Raw genomic sequence first — 14,590 nt, forward strand, 5'->3', positions numbered from 1 at the left:
AAGTCCAGCAACTCATTCTAAGTCATGTGCTTATTTGAACAATTTTTAAATGTGCAAACTGTCTGGAACACTGTGGGATGGCTGACTTCCCTGGTCCTTGCTCATTAAATGCTAGTAAGTACCCTTTTCCCCCATCTTTGTAAAAATCAAAACACCTCCAAGTATTTAAAACCTTTCCTCTGGGGAAGAACTGCCCACATGCAAACCCTCTGGCTATAGAAAACACAGAGATGTACCACCAAGCTCTCGCTTCATGGAAGGAATTGCTGCCCAGCTGTGAGTACAGTCAGCAGACAGCCTCCAAATGTCACCTCCTTCAAGGTCTACCTCAACTGCAGCCCACATTTAGTGACCAAACAAGGAGAGGTATAAAGGCCCAGCCATTCTGTCTCAATGTGGGACTCTCTGATAGGCAATCTCTCACTCCAGAGCTCCACGCTGATAAGCAAAGGTTTTGTGAAGCCTGCGTCACAATACAACTTTGCTGTCTGCTCAATCCTGCACCATGCCTCTTCCTCTCGCAGGTATTGATTCCGAATAAACATCTTGCACTGCAAAAAACGTCTCAGCATCTGCTTTCAAAGAACCCAACCCCCAACAGCGGCCTAGTATAACATCTGACTACCAAGTCTTTCTCTAAACATTTTTTGTTTGACCTCTTCCCATCTTGAATCTACCCTACAAACACTTAACCAACTCATTCATCCTCAAACACTGCTTTTATCATTTTTTATTTTAAATCTCCACTTTCATCCCACGGCATACAATATAAAGTTAAAATTTTTTTCAGTCTATCACTATTTTCCACAATCCAGTGCCATCAAATTTAGCCAAATTTTATTTTATACAATTCACCCAACTACACTCAGATTGTTCTGTTCCTTCAGCAAAACTACCTTATGTATTTCCATCTCTAATTTTTTTCAAATTCTATTCCCACTGCCTATTACATCCGTTTTCCTTCTTTCTACCTGCCTAGGTTAAACACTAACTTCCATCAAGACCTTATTAGCCTATAATAACCTTCCATGTCTGAACTCCTCCTGCATTTATTGTTCTCCATCACCCGCTCTGACACTTAATCACATAATGCCACGTGCATGCCCTCACACTCAGTTAAGAGTGTTCTTACCTTTTAGAAGTCTTCTTTTCCCTCCAAGAGAAATCTTAAGCACAATTCCAATACATTAACTTACGAAGTATAACTACTTTGGCTGCAGCAGAAACTGCCTCCCTAACCCCCCAAACCTTTCACTGAGCTCTTCCTTGCCACACTCCCCACCCCTGAGAAAGTCTTTGAGGCAACCTTACAGCACCCAGGTGTTCATTTCTAAAGAGGAAAACAAAACCAAAAAACACCTAGTTTTACAGGACTGAAGAACTTAGGGCTTCAAAATAATTCTGAAAACAAACTGGAAAGCTGTGGTTAAGAACAAAAGTCTAGAGAAGAAAACTGCCACATTCCAGGTGAGTGAGAACTATGTGGACTAAGAGCACTGAAAAAGAATGCAATCATTTAAGTAGGATTAAGTACTGTTGGTAAGAAGCAATGAGAGAATAAATATGAATCCCACACAAGCCTTGACTACTTATCTATTTTACTGAAGTACAGCTTATTTACAATGTATTAGTTTCGAGTATACAGCAAAGTGATTCAGTTATGTGTATGTGTATACATATACATAATATATATATATTCTTTTCCAGATTCTTTTCCATTATAGGTTATTACAAGATACTGAATATAACTCCCTGTGCTATATAGTAGGTCCTTGTTGTTTATCTATTTTATATACAGTAGTGTGTATCTGTTAATCCCAAACTCCTAATTTATCCCTCCCTCCCCCTCTCTTTTCCCCTTTGGTGACCGTAAGTTTGTTTTCTATGTCTGTGACTCTGCTTCTGTCTTGTAAATAAGTAAACCTTGACTTTTAAAAGGTCTAGAACTGTACTGATCAAGGTAGCCACTAGCTAAGTGTGACTAAATTTAAATTAATTTAAATCAAATAAAATTTAAAAGCCAGTTCCTCAGTCCTACTATACACATTTTGAGTACACAATAGCCACATGTGGACATACTGGACAGCAGGGAACATTTCCATCATGACAGATATTTTGACTGAACAGTGCTGGTCTAGAGGGAGTAGACAGATACCAACAAAAAACCTATAATACAATGAAAGTAAAATGATATAGGTATACCTCAGGATGCTTTAAAAGCACAAACTAGAAGCACCTAACTGGGCCTTGGAAAGAGGTTAAGGAAGGCTTCCTACAATAAGTGAACTAAGTCTGAAAGGTTTGGGGGATGGGTACGGGGAAGGAATCTATATTTCAGGCAGCAGGAAAAGCATAAGCAAAGACAGGTCAAATTTGGAGAGTTTTTAAAAGAAAATAACAGGATAGCAATTGCTTCACTATACAGTATAAAAATTAGACTACAATGGTGGGGATGCTATTCTATATAGACAAAACAATAAATATTCAAAAAAATTCAAGAAAGAAAGAATTATTTTTAAAAAGAAAATTAGCAACCAGACCTCTCCAAACTTAGCTTACATTCATAGCAGGATAATGGCAGATACTTCATGAAGAAGTAATAATTCATGTTCTATTTCCCAATGCTTCTATGTTTGTGAGTCAAAATGAGAATGACTCATATCAATTATTAAATTGCTTTGGCAAGTTACAATGAACTTTGACCTGAGGACAAGTTAGGAGGCCTACAATGCTGTCTGGACATCAGCAAGTAAAATATTAAGTAACATAACCTAATATTGCCTATCAATTTCACTATTTGTTCCTAGTCCATTCACTCTCACATGCTCCCTAACAATTTTTAACACCTTCATCTTCCTCCTTACAACACCATATCCCCAAGACTTACTCTTCACTGATAACCTTGAGTCTTACTTCACGGGAAAAAAAAATGAAGCAACTGGAAGAGAACATGCACAGATTCCCAGCATCACATCTATCTACCTATCAGCATAACTATTCCACATTTTCTGCCTTACCACTTATTATCAAAGATAAAGTGTCTATGCTCCTACTGAAAGCCAACCCTTCCACTTGCCCACCAAATCCCTCTCTCTTTTGCCTCTTCAGACATTGCTCCAGCAATAATTCTCTCTCTCCTGAAATCACATTTTTACTCCCTAATGGTTCATTCTTACAATACAGGCCCTTATTTTTTTTCATCAAAAAAAAAATTCCTTGACCCCATCTCCTTCACTACCTATGGCCCCGTTTCTCTTTTCCCTTTATAGGAAAAGTCTTCACTATCTTCATTTCCCCTCCTCTTCTCTCTTAATATCACTCAATCAGAATATCTCTCTCAGCATCTTCTTGTGTAAATCATCAATACCACCAATACCTTAACTAGAGTGATAAATTCTTAGTCTTTATCTTACTTAACGTAGTAGCAGGAGGAGAAGGATCAAGAGTTGCCAGTGAAAAGCAAGCAGCATATGAATGGCTATGACATAGAATAGTTATGACTTTATGACTAAACTTTTCTCTCAAATAGCCATCCATGATAACCAATAACCAAAAGTTTGATTCATAAATTCATGTAGAAACTTAAATTAAGTGCCAAACTCAGTAGTAGAAAATCATCTGCAATAGAGTTACCAGAAGTTACACTGAACTAAATTCTTATGTATAATGAGACTTAAGATTGTGTGATTTATTATTAACATGAGAAGACATGTGCAGGAAGAATATATGGGTAGAATATTTCAAATCTTAGAAGAAACCAGGTAAAAACTAAGATGCAATGAATATTTTCGGTGGTTGTAAAACAGGAATGTGAGGACTATACTGAATCATAATGTCTTTCCTATCTGAAGGTCTCTGACACCATTCCCATGGAAATGTAGTAATATAATGTGTAAAAAATGAATTCTGAGTTATTTAGGAATAATTCACAATAGTTCTTTAACTTTTTATAGTAAAAAAAAGTTACAAAGGCAATAATTGTTTGGGATTCATAGAAAAGGTAGGATTTTTTAAAAATAATAAATGGGAATTAAATTACCTTCATACAACATTACTAAAAATTATGCTAATAAGAACACTTTAAAAATAAAAATCTCAAATTAGTAACTGTTGGGGGCTTTTCCCTCTATGCTACAGGCAGATTTCTAAGTAGAGAGTATAAACTTTAAAACAGATGAAATGGGATTAGATCCAAGGAGACAAAACAAAACGAACAAACAAAAAACAGAGGTTCTAATAACTATTTACAGTGTTACTGCTGGGCCTAGTAATCCTTTTTAATATAGCACATCTATAAACTCAAACAGAAATTTACTTTGCAGGCTTCCCTGGTGGTGCAGTGGTTAAGAATCTGCCTGCCAATGCAGAGGACACAGGTTTGAGCCCTGGTCTGGGAAGGTGCTACATTCAGAGGAGCAACTAAGCCCATGCGCCACAACTATGAGCCTGTGCTCTAGAGCCCGCAAGCCACAACTACTGAAGCCCGCGTGCCTAGAGCCCGTGCTCCGCAATAAAAGAAGCCACCGCAATGAGAAGCCCACGCACTGCAATGAAGTGTAGCCCCCGCTCGCTGCAACTAGAGAAAGCCCGCACACAGCAACAAAGACCCAGTGCTGCCAAAAATAAACTAATTAATTAAAAAAAAAAAAAGAAAGTTACTTTGCAAAATAAGTTCTGTAATGTAGCAAATACAGTTTAAAAATCCTAGGTCAATGGAGGAACAACCCCAAGCAGTATTTTAAACTGTTTCAAAATACTTACCTATTTAAGGGAAGTGACTAATTCAAAGCATCCTAAAATTTTATTTAATTTAAGCTGTTCTGGAAATAAAAAGTCAAATTTTTCTGGTGTTATTAACTTAAAGGTTATATATTTAGTGAAAGAAAAAACGTAAAACAAGAGTAGAGTATTTCTTAATTTAAACACAAGGCATCTTTTACAATAAGGAGATGCATACTTTTTTTTAAACACACTAATTTTGGAACAACAGTTGAAAATAGTCTCCAAAATGTTATGGTTCTCTCTCCCTGTAAGTGCCATTTCCAAATTTGCAAGGTAGCCAAATACAATTAGACTACTACTACTTACAACATGAACGAAAGCCTGAACAGTGTCTACCTTCCCAATTGTCACATGACCCTGTACTTGTCAGATATTCAAGACTTATGCTCATTTTTAAGATGTAAGTCTTCCTTCCTTCATAATGAAACTTAAGAAACAAAAAAATAAGGAAACATGTTCATAATTATTAAGCAAAAATCATAACTAGAAATATCATTTTATATGGTAGGGAAGCCCTCCAGGCTAAGCAATGAAAAGCTACTACCATTGTAATTTAAAACAAAGTAAAGGGTCCTATGGGTCCAAATGAAACAGGCAGAAATATGACCAACAACCATCATATGCTTATCCTTAGTAACAACAATTTAATGATGCCTCTTAGAGTAATAAAGGTGCTAATTCTGGAACATCACAGAACATGACATACGTTTCAAATGGAAAAACTCACGCTGAAGATGGAAAATGACACAGCTAGTATTATAAACTAGTATCCCCCACCACCTGATTGACATTTTCCATGACTTTTCTGGTGAATAAACATCTTAACGTATTCACTTTCACCTAAATGTATCTTGATTACAGTTAACATTTTTGAAATATGGTGGGAAAAAAAGACATTGACTTTTTGGTGCCACCTATTAAGATATCGCCTTCATTTCTTATAAAAAAATTAATTTTGGATGAAATATGTTTCTTTACCTGTCACTTTTCACAACCTCTCCACCAAATGATTCAAGATAGGGGTGTGTTAACTATATACCACAGTGAGTCTTAAGCTTTTTTTGAGTAGAAGACACCTTTGAGAACTGGAAGCAAATTATGTACCCTGTCCTTTCAAAAGACAATAGCACAAAAAATTTTAAAAATCAAATTTTAAAGTTCTAAAAATCCTATGAACTGGATCTACCTAATTTTAAGACTGAACTATAGGGACTTCCCTGGTGGCACAGGGGATAAGATTGCAAGCTCCCAATGCAGGGGTCCTGGGTTCAATCCCTGGTCAGGGAACTAGATCCCACATGCATGCTGCAACTAAGAGTTTGCATGCCACCACTAAGGACCCCACGTGCCGCAACTAAGGAGCCAGTGAGCCGCAACTAAGATGCGGCGCAACCAAATAAATAAATTTTTTTTTTAAAAAAAAGACTGAACTGTAAAGCAATCAAGACATTGTGGTACCAAAGACATATATGTCAACAAAACAGTATAAAACTCACAAACATAATCAACTGATTTCAATAAAAGTGCCAAGGTAATTCAACAGAAAAAGGTTAGTCTCTTCAAAAAAGGTGAAACTGGACATCCACATGAAAAGGAATGAACAAACCTTAACCCTTACCTCACAATACATATAAAAAATAACTCCAAATGGATGATAGACCTAAATGTAAAAGCTAAAACTGTAAAACTTCTAGAAGACAACATGGGAGAAAATTTTATGACCTTAAGTTAGGCAAAGTTATACTGGGTAGGACACAAAAAGCATGAAACCTAAAAGAAAAAATTGATAAATTAGATTTCATCAAAAATAAAACTTCTACTCTTAAAGGACACTTAGGAAAATGAAAAGACAAGCCATAGACTGTGAGGCATGTGCAAAACACATATCTGATACAAAGAACTTGTATCTAGAATATGTATATAGTACTCTTACAGCTTCATAATAAGAAGGCAAACACAGAATAAAAAGATGTGAATGGATACTGCACCAAAGAAAATACATGGGTAGTAAATAAGCACATATACAGATGTCCAACATCATTAGTCATTAGGAAAATGCAAATTAAAACCACAATACTGCATACATACTAGAATGGCTAAAACTAACAAGACTGACATGACAAGGATAGAGTTTGGAACTCTCATTCATTGTGGGTGGCAACGCAAAATGGTTTCTATTGCTTTAGAAAAGTTTGGCACTTTCTTATAAAGTTAAATATCAATATATACTTAACCATACGACCCATTAGTCCAAGCTCTAGGTCCTTACTCAAGAGAAATAAAAACGAGTGTCCACACAAAACCCGAACCCAAACATTTACAGCAACCTTAATAACTGCTGAAAACTAGAAAGAACCCTACTACTCATCAACTGGTAAATGTAGATATAAGTCATGCTACATCCACATGATACTACTAAGCAATAAACAAATTACTGATACATGCAACAACATGGGTGAATCTCAAAAATATCAAACTAAATGAAAGAAGCCAAATACATAAGACCACATACTGTATGTTTTCATGTATATGACTTTCTGGAAAAGGCAAAGCTAGAGATCAGACCAGTGTTTGCCAGGGGCTGGAGGTGGGGTGGGGAGGAAAATGAATGCAAAGAGGAACTGGGGAACTTTTCCATCAAAAGTTCTATCTCTTGACTGTGGCAGTAGTTACATGAGTATATACATTTGTCAAAACTCATCAAACTGTGTGTTTAAAATGGTGCATTATAGTATGTGTAAATTATATCCCAATAAACCCGATTTTTAAAAAGCAGCTATGAACTTTCTATAGAACTCTAACCCACACCTTAATTTCAGAACCTCAAATATGATATACTTAGTCTCCCCTAGACCAGGAGTCTGAAAACTTTGGCCCATGAACTAAATCTGGCCCACCACCTGTTTTTTGTACAGCTCACAAACTAAGAATGGTTTTTACATCTTTAAATGAAAAAAAAAAAGAATATTTCATGACACATTCAAATTTCAGTGTCCATAAATAAGTTTTATTGGAACGCAGTCACACTCATTCATTTACGCATTGTCTATTAGCTGCTTTTACACTGCAATACCATTTTTGAGTCTGTTCAGTCCTTGTGACAGAGACAAAGCAGTTAGACCCACAATAACTAAAATATTTACCACTTGACCATTTACACAAGTCTGCTGACCACTGCCTTAAACACAAGTTGCTGAAATTTTCTACACAGATTATTACACTTAGGAAGTTTCATGTCAGCACAGATCTCCCTTCCATACACAGTAGCTCTAAAATTTTTACAGCCATTAAGCCTTTTTTTTTTTTTTTCAAGGAAACCAACATGTAAGGCAGATAAATGAAGAACTTCAATAGTTAAGGTGTAGTGGGACTAAATAGAGCCTTGAGGTAACGTCTGAAGAAAGTCCTTGATAGCCTCAAAACAGTGTTTTTCCAACTGTCTGTTGCAACTAGGTGGTTGTCAATTTAATAAATTGATTTTATGAGCAGCTTTTAAAAAAAGAACTGAATGGTATAGAAAAATCACAGTGCACCATATCTAATAGGGTTTCATTCACTATTTTTTTTAAAAATTTTTTAACTAAGGTATAGTTGATTTACAATATTATATTAGTTTCAGGTGTACAACATAGTGATGGAAAAATTTTACAGATTATACTCCATTTAGAGTTACTATAGGGCTTCCCTGGTGGCGCAGTGGTTAAGAATCCGCCTGCCTAGGCAGGGCACATGGGTTCGAGCCCTGGTCCGGGAAGATCCCACATGCCGCGGAGCAACTAAGCCCGTGCGCCACAACTACTGAGCCTGTGCTCTAGAGCCCACGAGACACAACTACTGAAGCCCATGCGCCTAGAGCCCGTGCTCCACAACGAGAAGCCACCGCAATGAGAAGCCCGCGCACTGCAACAAAGAGTAGCCACTGCTCACTGCACCTAGAGAGAGCCCGTGCACAGCAATGAAGACCCAACACAGCCAAAAATAAAAAAAATTAAAATAAATAAAGTTACTATAAAATATTGGCTATATTCTCTGTTTTGTACACATTAACTCTTTCACTATCTGAGTATGTATGTGCCAGATGAGGATTAAAAAAATGTACAAAACAGACAAAAACTGCTTCATGTATTTAGGTATTAGAGCAACTCAAAAATCTGTATTTCTTACAGTGCTAATGTGTTTTTAAAAATGGTGCTAGAGCTCTATAGTAATTGGAAAACCACCGCCCTACAGTACATTTGTTCCCAAAGTGCTGTCAATAACTGCAGCTACATTACAAGAATGAAAATGATGTTTCATTTGATGTTACAGAACTTCCAGAAGATATAAAGTTAATTGAGTTCAGAGCAATTTTTATATTCTTTATCAAGGGCATTCCCAGGATGCAGAAAGAAATGTAATGTTATTGAGCATCACTTTCCCTCTATAAGCATAGTCCTGATATGGGAAGGAACAAGAATAACAGTTTTTTAAGACCAAGAGAAAACATGGAAACCAAAATAATCTCAGAGGGTAGAGGGGGAAAAAAAAATAACTGCTTATTGTTAGGGTGGAGGCTGTATTAAAGAGTTTCTTCTGACTACCCTGTTAATTATGCATAACAGTAAATTGGGTTGGTAGACAAAAGAAAGCTGAAAAATAAAAACTACCTCCCAGAACACGTCAATGTCTCTCCACCAAATATTTAAGGAAGGAATGGAAGAAATGAAGCTAAATTTTTGGTTCTTATATTAAGTATCTACAACATTATGACTATGAAAGCACTGCTTATGAAACAGAAAAGCTCCTAAGCAGGCTCATCTATTTTGAATTCAGAAGTTGCATAACTATTGCTGATCCTGACTTTACAGAATAACCAACGTAGATCAACTGGACAAAGAGAATGAGTAAAGGACTTAAAACAATTCAACTTTTGAGGAAGACAAAGTCCAGTAAGAGCCACTGACTATAAAGGCTTATTTCAAAGATAATTTGAGGCAGAAATATAGGAAGCACAGGAACATACTGAATTTCATAAAAGAGGATTATGACACAAAATGTCCACTAAGTACTCAGCTAAATTAATATCAAGATGTCAAATTAAAAGAAACGCACTTTTGCATTTCTAAAGGAGAAAAACAGCTTTATGGTTGGAGAAACACGAAGAACACTTAAGAGCTGTCTCATTCTTTAACAAGGTAAACATCAAGTCTTAGAAAATGCTAACAAAGCAATGTAGCCTGCTCCCTCCCTTTCTTCCCTACCACTCACAGAACATAGGTTTCCAGTTGTTAAGACCTGATCAGCTTCCTGAACAGGAAAGCCAGAGACAGGGAATCAAGATAAATCAGACTTCTCTAGCCTGTTATCTTAATATAATTTTTCTGGCCTATTATCTAAATACAATTAAATCAAGTTTGCTTTCAGGTTCTACTACATTCAAGGATTCAAGTACCCAGTTCCAACGTTCCTTTCTTAATCCGTTTACTGACAATCAATTCCTTTAATAGTCAGCATATATAAGTGATTGATATCAGAAAAATTTCTAAATAAAGGAAGAGGTGAGCAGATGCCTAAAGAAGGGAGTTTATTAAATGATAAGCGAGGGCTTCCCTGGTGACGCAGTGGTTGAGAGTCTGCCTGCCGATGCAGGGGACGCGGGTTCCTGCCCCGGTCCGGGAGAATCCCGCATGCCGCAGAGCGGCTGGGCCCATGAGCCACGGGCCCATGAGCCACGGCTGGGCCCATGAGCCACAACAGTGAGACGCCCGCGTACCGCAAAAAAAAAAAAAAAAATACAAAACCACATACATTACACAAGCATGAAAAAGGAGAATATGGATATACACTAAAATGTTTATAGTAATTATATCTTAGTGGCAATATTACAGATAATTTTCTAAAACTTTTTGTACTTACATTTTTCTAATTTTTCAATAATAAATGTGCTTTTACTCTGAGAAACTTTTTAAAACCTGCATTTTACTGTCAAGTAAGGTAACTTTTTTTTTTTTTACGGTACGCGGGCCTCCCACTGCTGGGGCCTCTCCCGTTGCAGAGCACAGGCTCCGGACGCGCAGGCTCAGCGGCCATGGCTCACCGACCCAGCCGCTCCGCGGCATGTGGGATCTTCCCGGACCGGGGCACGAACCCGTGTCCCCTGCATAGGCAGGTGGGCTCTCAACCACTGCACCACCAGGGAAGCCCAAGGTAATTCTTTAGACAGATTTTTTTCATGCATGCATTCCATGCACTTGACAATTATATCTCTTTAAGTGCAAAGAAGACAGTTCAATTAAAAGACCACAGTACATTTCAGTTTCCAGTGGATAAACAAATACCAACTTCAAACTTAAAAATTATTTCTTGGAGTACTTTATTCTACCATCCATAACACTGATATCTATATTAGAAAGAGATTCATTTTTAACCCTTTACCCCCCTCCCCCAGTCAAATACATTTATTATAAGTTCCTGTAAGAAAATATGGAGGAAAAACTACTATTCATCATTAACCATTAAAACCTGGGTGGAGGAGGCAGTGGGAAACACTTCTAAGTAATTAAAATTAGTTGAGTATCCTTATGGTTTCAAGAGATACTAATATGCTTTCCAGTTATTGCCAATTTAAACTTGAGGTTTAAATTCATCTAGCCTAGAGGTTCTCAAGTATTGATACATGATAACTGCCCAGGAAGTGTGCCAAATAACAGAAACTCATGGCCCTAGCTCTCACCTACTGAATCAGAATCTTCAGAGAGTAGAGCTCAAATAATCTGGCCCTTTCAAATAAGATAGCGGACATTGTACTTAACAAAAGGCTTCTCTATATCATTACAAACTGTTCTAATAACTCTGAAACAAAGTTCTCAACGAAAACAATGTTATAATCAGAGAAATACGATTTCATAACCCATGCCCATTAATTTACCCATTCTTCTAGATACAATTCAATAAAACCACACATGCACTACAGAGTAAAGCAAGCCTAGAGGCACCTGTGCAGAGTAAGACAAAGGCATATCCGATTCATGGAAAAAATAGACAGCAGATGTGACCCCTAGTATTTATCCACTAAAAACAATGTATCCTAAAAATAAATTTCCATGTCAACGGAACAAAGCTGTTTATAAATAAGAAGGAATGTGGAGGTGTGGGGAAGACAAGAGGAAGCTTCAGCAAGTAAGTACCAAAAGCCAGGAAACAAGGCAGAACGAATGGCAACTGGGGACAAGGAAAACAGAATAAACTAGGAAATGGAAGAAGGAAAGAGTACTACTAAAAATCCAAGAAGTTTGGGGAAATGAACAGATATTAGAGGAAACTGATCTGAGCAGAAATGCAAACAGAAAAGTAAGCAGAAAGTGGTATAAAAGATATATTCATAAAAGACATATATATGTATGTATACATGAGAAATTTAGATGAGATCAAATGATGGTTACAGAACACATCTTGGGCATAGATGGAAGTGGTATAAGAGAATGAAAAACAAATATTATTGTGAACAAACTGATACTGAATAGAGCAACCATATCTAATGAATTTCCAAAGTAAAGTTGATGAAGCAGGAAAAAGAGAAGTGCATTGACTGAAGAACGAGACGTTATGAGAATTGGGAAACAAAATGTAAGTACTGTAGTAGAAAGGAAAGAACTTTGAGCAAAGTCAACGGAGCAAGTCACATTATCTAATCAATAATTGTAAAGCACAGTTATTATACCATATATTATCTCATTATTTGTAAAGTACAATAAAGTGTATTATTTTATGTAATACAATACCAAACACCAAATGTAATAAATTTTACGTAACAAAAACCAAAATGTAAATAAAGTCATTTGACAAGGTGATAAGAGGCTAAATAATGGCTGAGAGAAGCAAGGACTGAAGACGAAAAAGTAAAAGAAAAAAACTGGGACAAAAAGGAAGACAACGGAAAGAAATCAATCACACCTATTAAAAAAAAAAAAGGTAGAAATAAACAAAGAGGTGTGGATGCACAATAGAAGTGCCAAGTGAAACCTGACGGGATCTTGACAGCTTCACGATTCAGAAAGTAAGTAGCTCCAAAGCGTTCAGAAGGATTTGTGACGATAACAACGTTAGCGAGCGGTGAAATGAAGAAGGCCTCAACAGGACTAAGATAAGAGAAGTGCAAAAATGGTCTTAAATAGAAGCTGAGGTTAGAAGGCAGGCTGGTCCGACCACTGGCAAAGGAGCGGGGCGGCAGATGGAACTGGGATGGGGGTTACCGGTCGGCGATAGAATACTGACCAACATTAGGAATCGGGGGCCTGAGACCGGGATGGGAGAAAGAACGGAAATAGCGGCATTTAGGGTTAAAAAAGTAAAGACCATCCGCTGGTTAAAACAGGTGAAGAGCAATCTCCCCTAACAAGTAGAGAAGTGTAAGGGAGGGCAGCAGCCTGAAAAGAGGCAGAGTCAGGGAGAGTAGAGAGGGAATGATCGCCCCATCATCACCGTGACCGTGTAATAATTACATACAACGCTAACTCGGGCTGGGGTCCCGGCCCCGGCTACTGACCGACATCTTCCACCCAGATGCCGCCGCCAGCCTCCCCCGCCCCCCACCCAAAATAAAGAAAACATCCAGCAGACGCGAGGCTGGCTACCTTCAGCCAGCCGTGACCTTCTCGGGCCAACCCTGAGTCTCGCCCCCTACTGATAGCCTCCTGCTCCACCACCACTGCCCGAATCCCTCAAGCCCCAAGTGCGGGCCAGGGAAAAACCCCTGGGCCATTGTGTGTGTTTACGTAGCGAAGAACTGCATGACGGAGAGGCACAGGAGGGGAATGCCCGTCTCCCAGCCCGCAGCGCCCAGAAGGGAAGGTGGCTGAGGGCACCAGAGCCCCCACCGCCACCTCTCTCCCCAAAATAAACACCAGCCAGCCGAGCCCCGAGACGGGAGGGGTGCAGGGCGCGCCGGCACTCACCTCCTCGGGAATGGCCGGGTCCGCAGCCGAAGAGGCCGCGGCGCCGGCCTCAGGCTCCATGTCCCCGTTGTACAGAGCCTGGCCCTGCTCCGCGCCGCCGCCGCCGCCGCTCAGCGCCGCCATCTTATAACCGAGAGCCTGGCCCGAGCGACCGCTGCTGGGCGGGGAGGGGGAAGGGAGGCGGAGGGCGGGGGGAGGCGGAGGCGGAGGGCGGGGGGCGGCGGGGAGGGACGGCCCGGGCGGCGCCTGCGGCGGGAGGGCGCCTGGGCCACCTCGGGAACCGGCCTGCTGCCCCCGGCGCGGCTGAGCCTGAGGGGATTGGGGGAAGGACGCTAAGCGGGGGGCGGGGGCAGGGGGCGGAGACGACTGGAAGTCGCCGCGGCAACGGCGTCACCCGCGTGTCACGGTCGTGACGTCACCTGAGGTGCGTGACGTGGTCCTCGGAGCGCCCTGGCGCCGTCGTCAGGGGAGGGTACTTTGCCCTTCTGCTCACCTCCCAGCTCACACGTTTCCTCCGCTCGGCCGTTTCCATGGCTCCGATTAATTCTCTTCTCCGTCCTAACCCTGTTCTGTAATGTAGGATTTACTAGAAGAGGAGGATGGTGTTCGAGAAGTTGAAATCCTATAGGGAGAAAGACGGGAAGCCCATACTACTTGTGTTATTTCCATTATAACGAACGTCTCCGTGTCATAAAAATAAGACTTGAAACCCCGAGGTAGCAATAGTCAAGCAGAATTTGATAGAAATATATTTAGGTAAAGACAAGTTACGAGAATGATGCTTGAATCCTTTTCATTAAAGGATTTGGCCTGTTAATAAAGTGGGTCTAAATGGAAGTCTAAAAGCTTTTCTTTTTTTGCTTCATCGTTCAGGA

At 39.3% G+C, this 14,590-nt stretch overlaps 1 protein-coding gene across 1 annotated transcript in view; it reads right to left on the reverse strand.

Moving 5' to 3' along the window:
- The window catches only part of BRAF (B-Raf proto-oncogene, serine/threonine kinase), a 148,105-nt gene extending 134,213 nt beyond the window's left edge, over positions 1–13,892 (reverse strand). The window contains exon 1 of the mRNA XM_007466623.1: positions 13,716–13,892. Within this exon, the coding sequence (XP_007466685.1) occupies positions 13,716–13,838 (123 nt within the window). The 5' untranslated portion in view covers positions 13,839–13,892. The remainder of the gene's footprint in view (positions 1–13,715) is intronic.
- Between the last annotated feature and the right edge of the window lie 698 nt (positions 13,893–14,590).

Source organism: Lipotes vexillifer, unplaced genomic scaffold, assembly GCF_000442215.2.
Source record: "Lipotes vexillifer unplaced genomic scaffold, Lipotes_vexillifer_v1.1 scaffold71, whole genome shotgun sequence".
Classification (NCBI taxonomy): domain Eukaryota; kingdom Metazoa; phylum Chordata; class Mammalia; order Artiodactyla; family Lipotidae; genus Lipotes; species Lipotes vexillifer.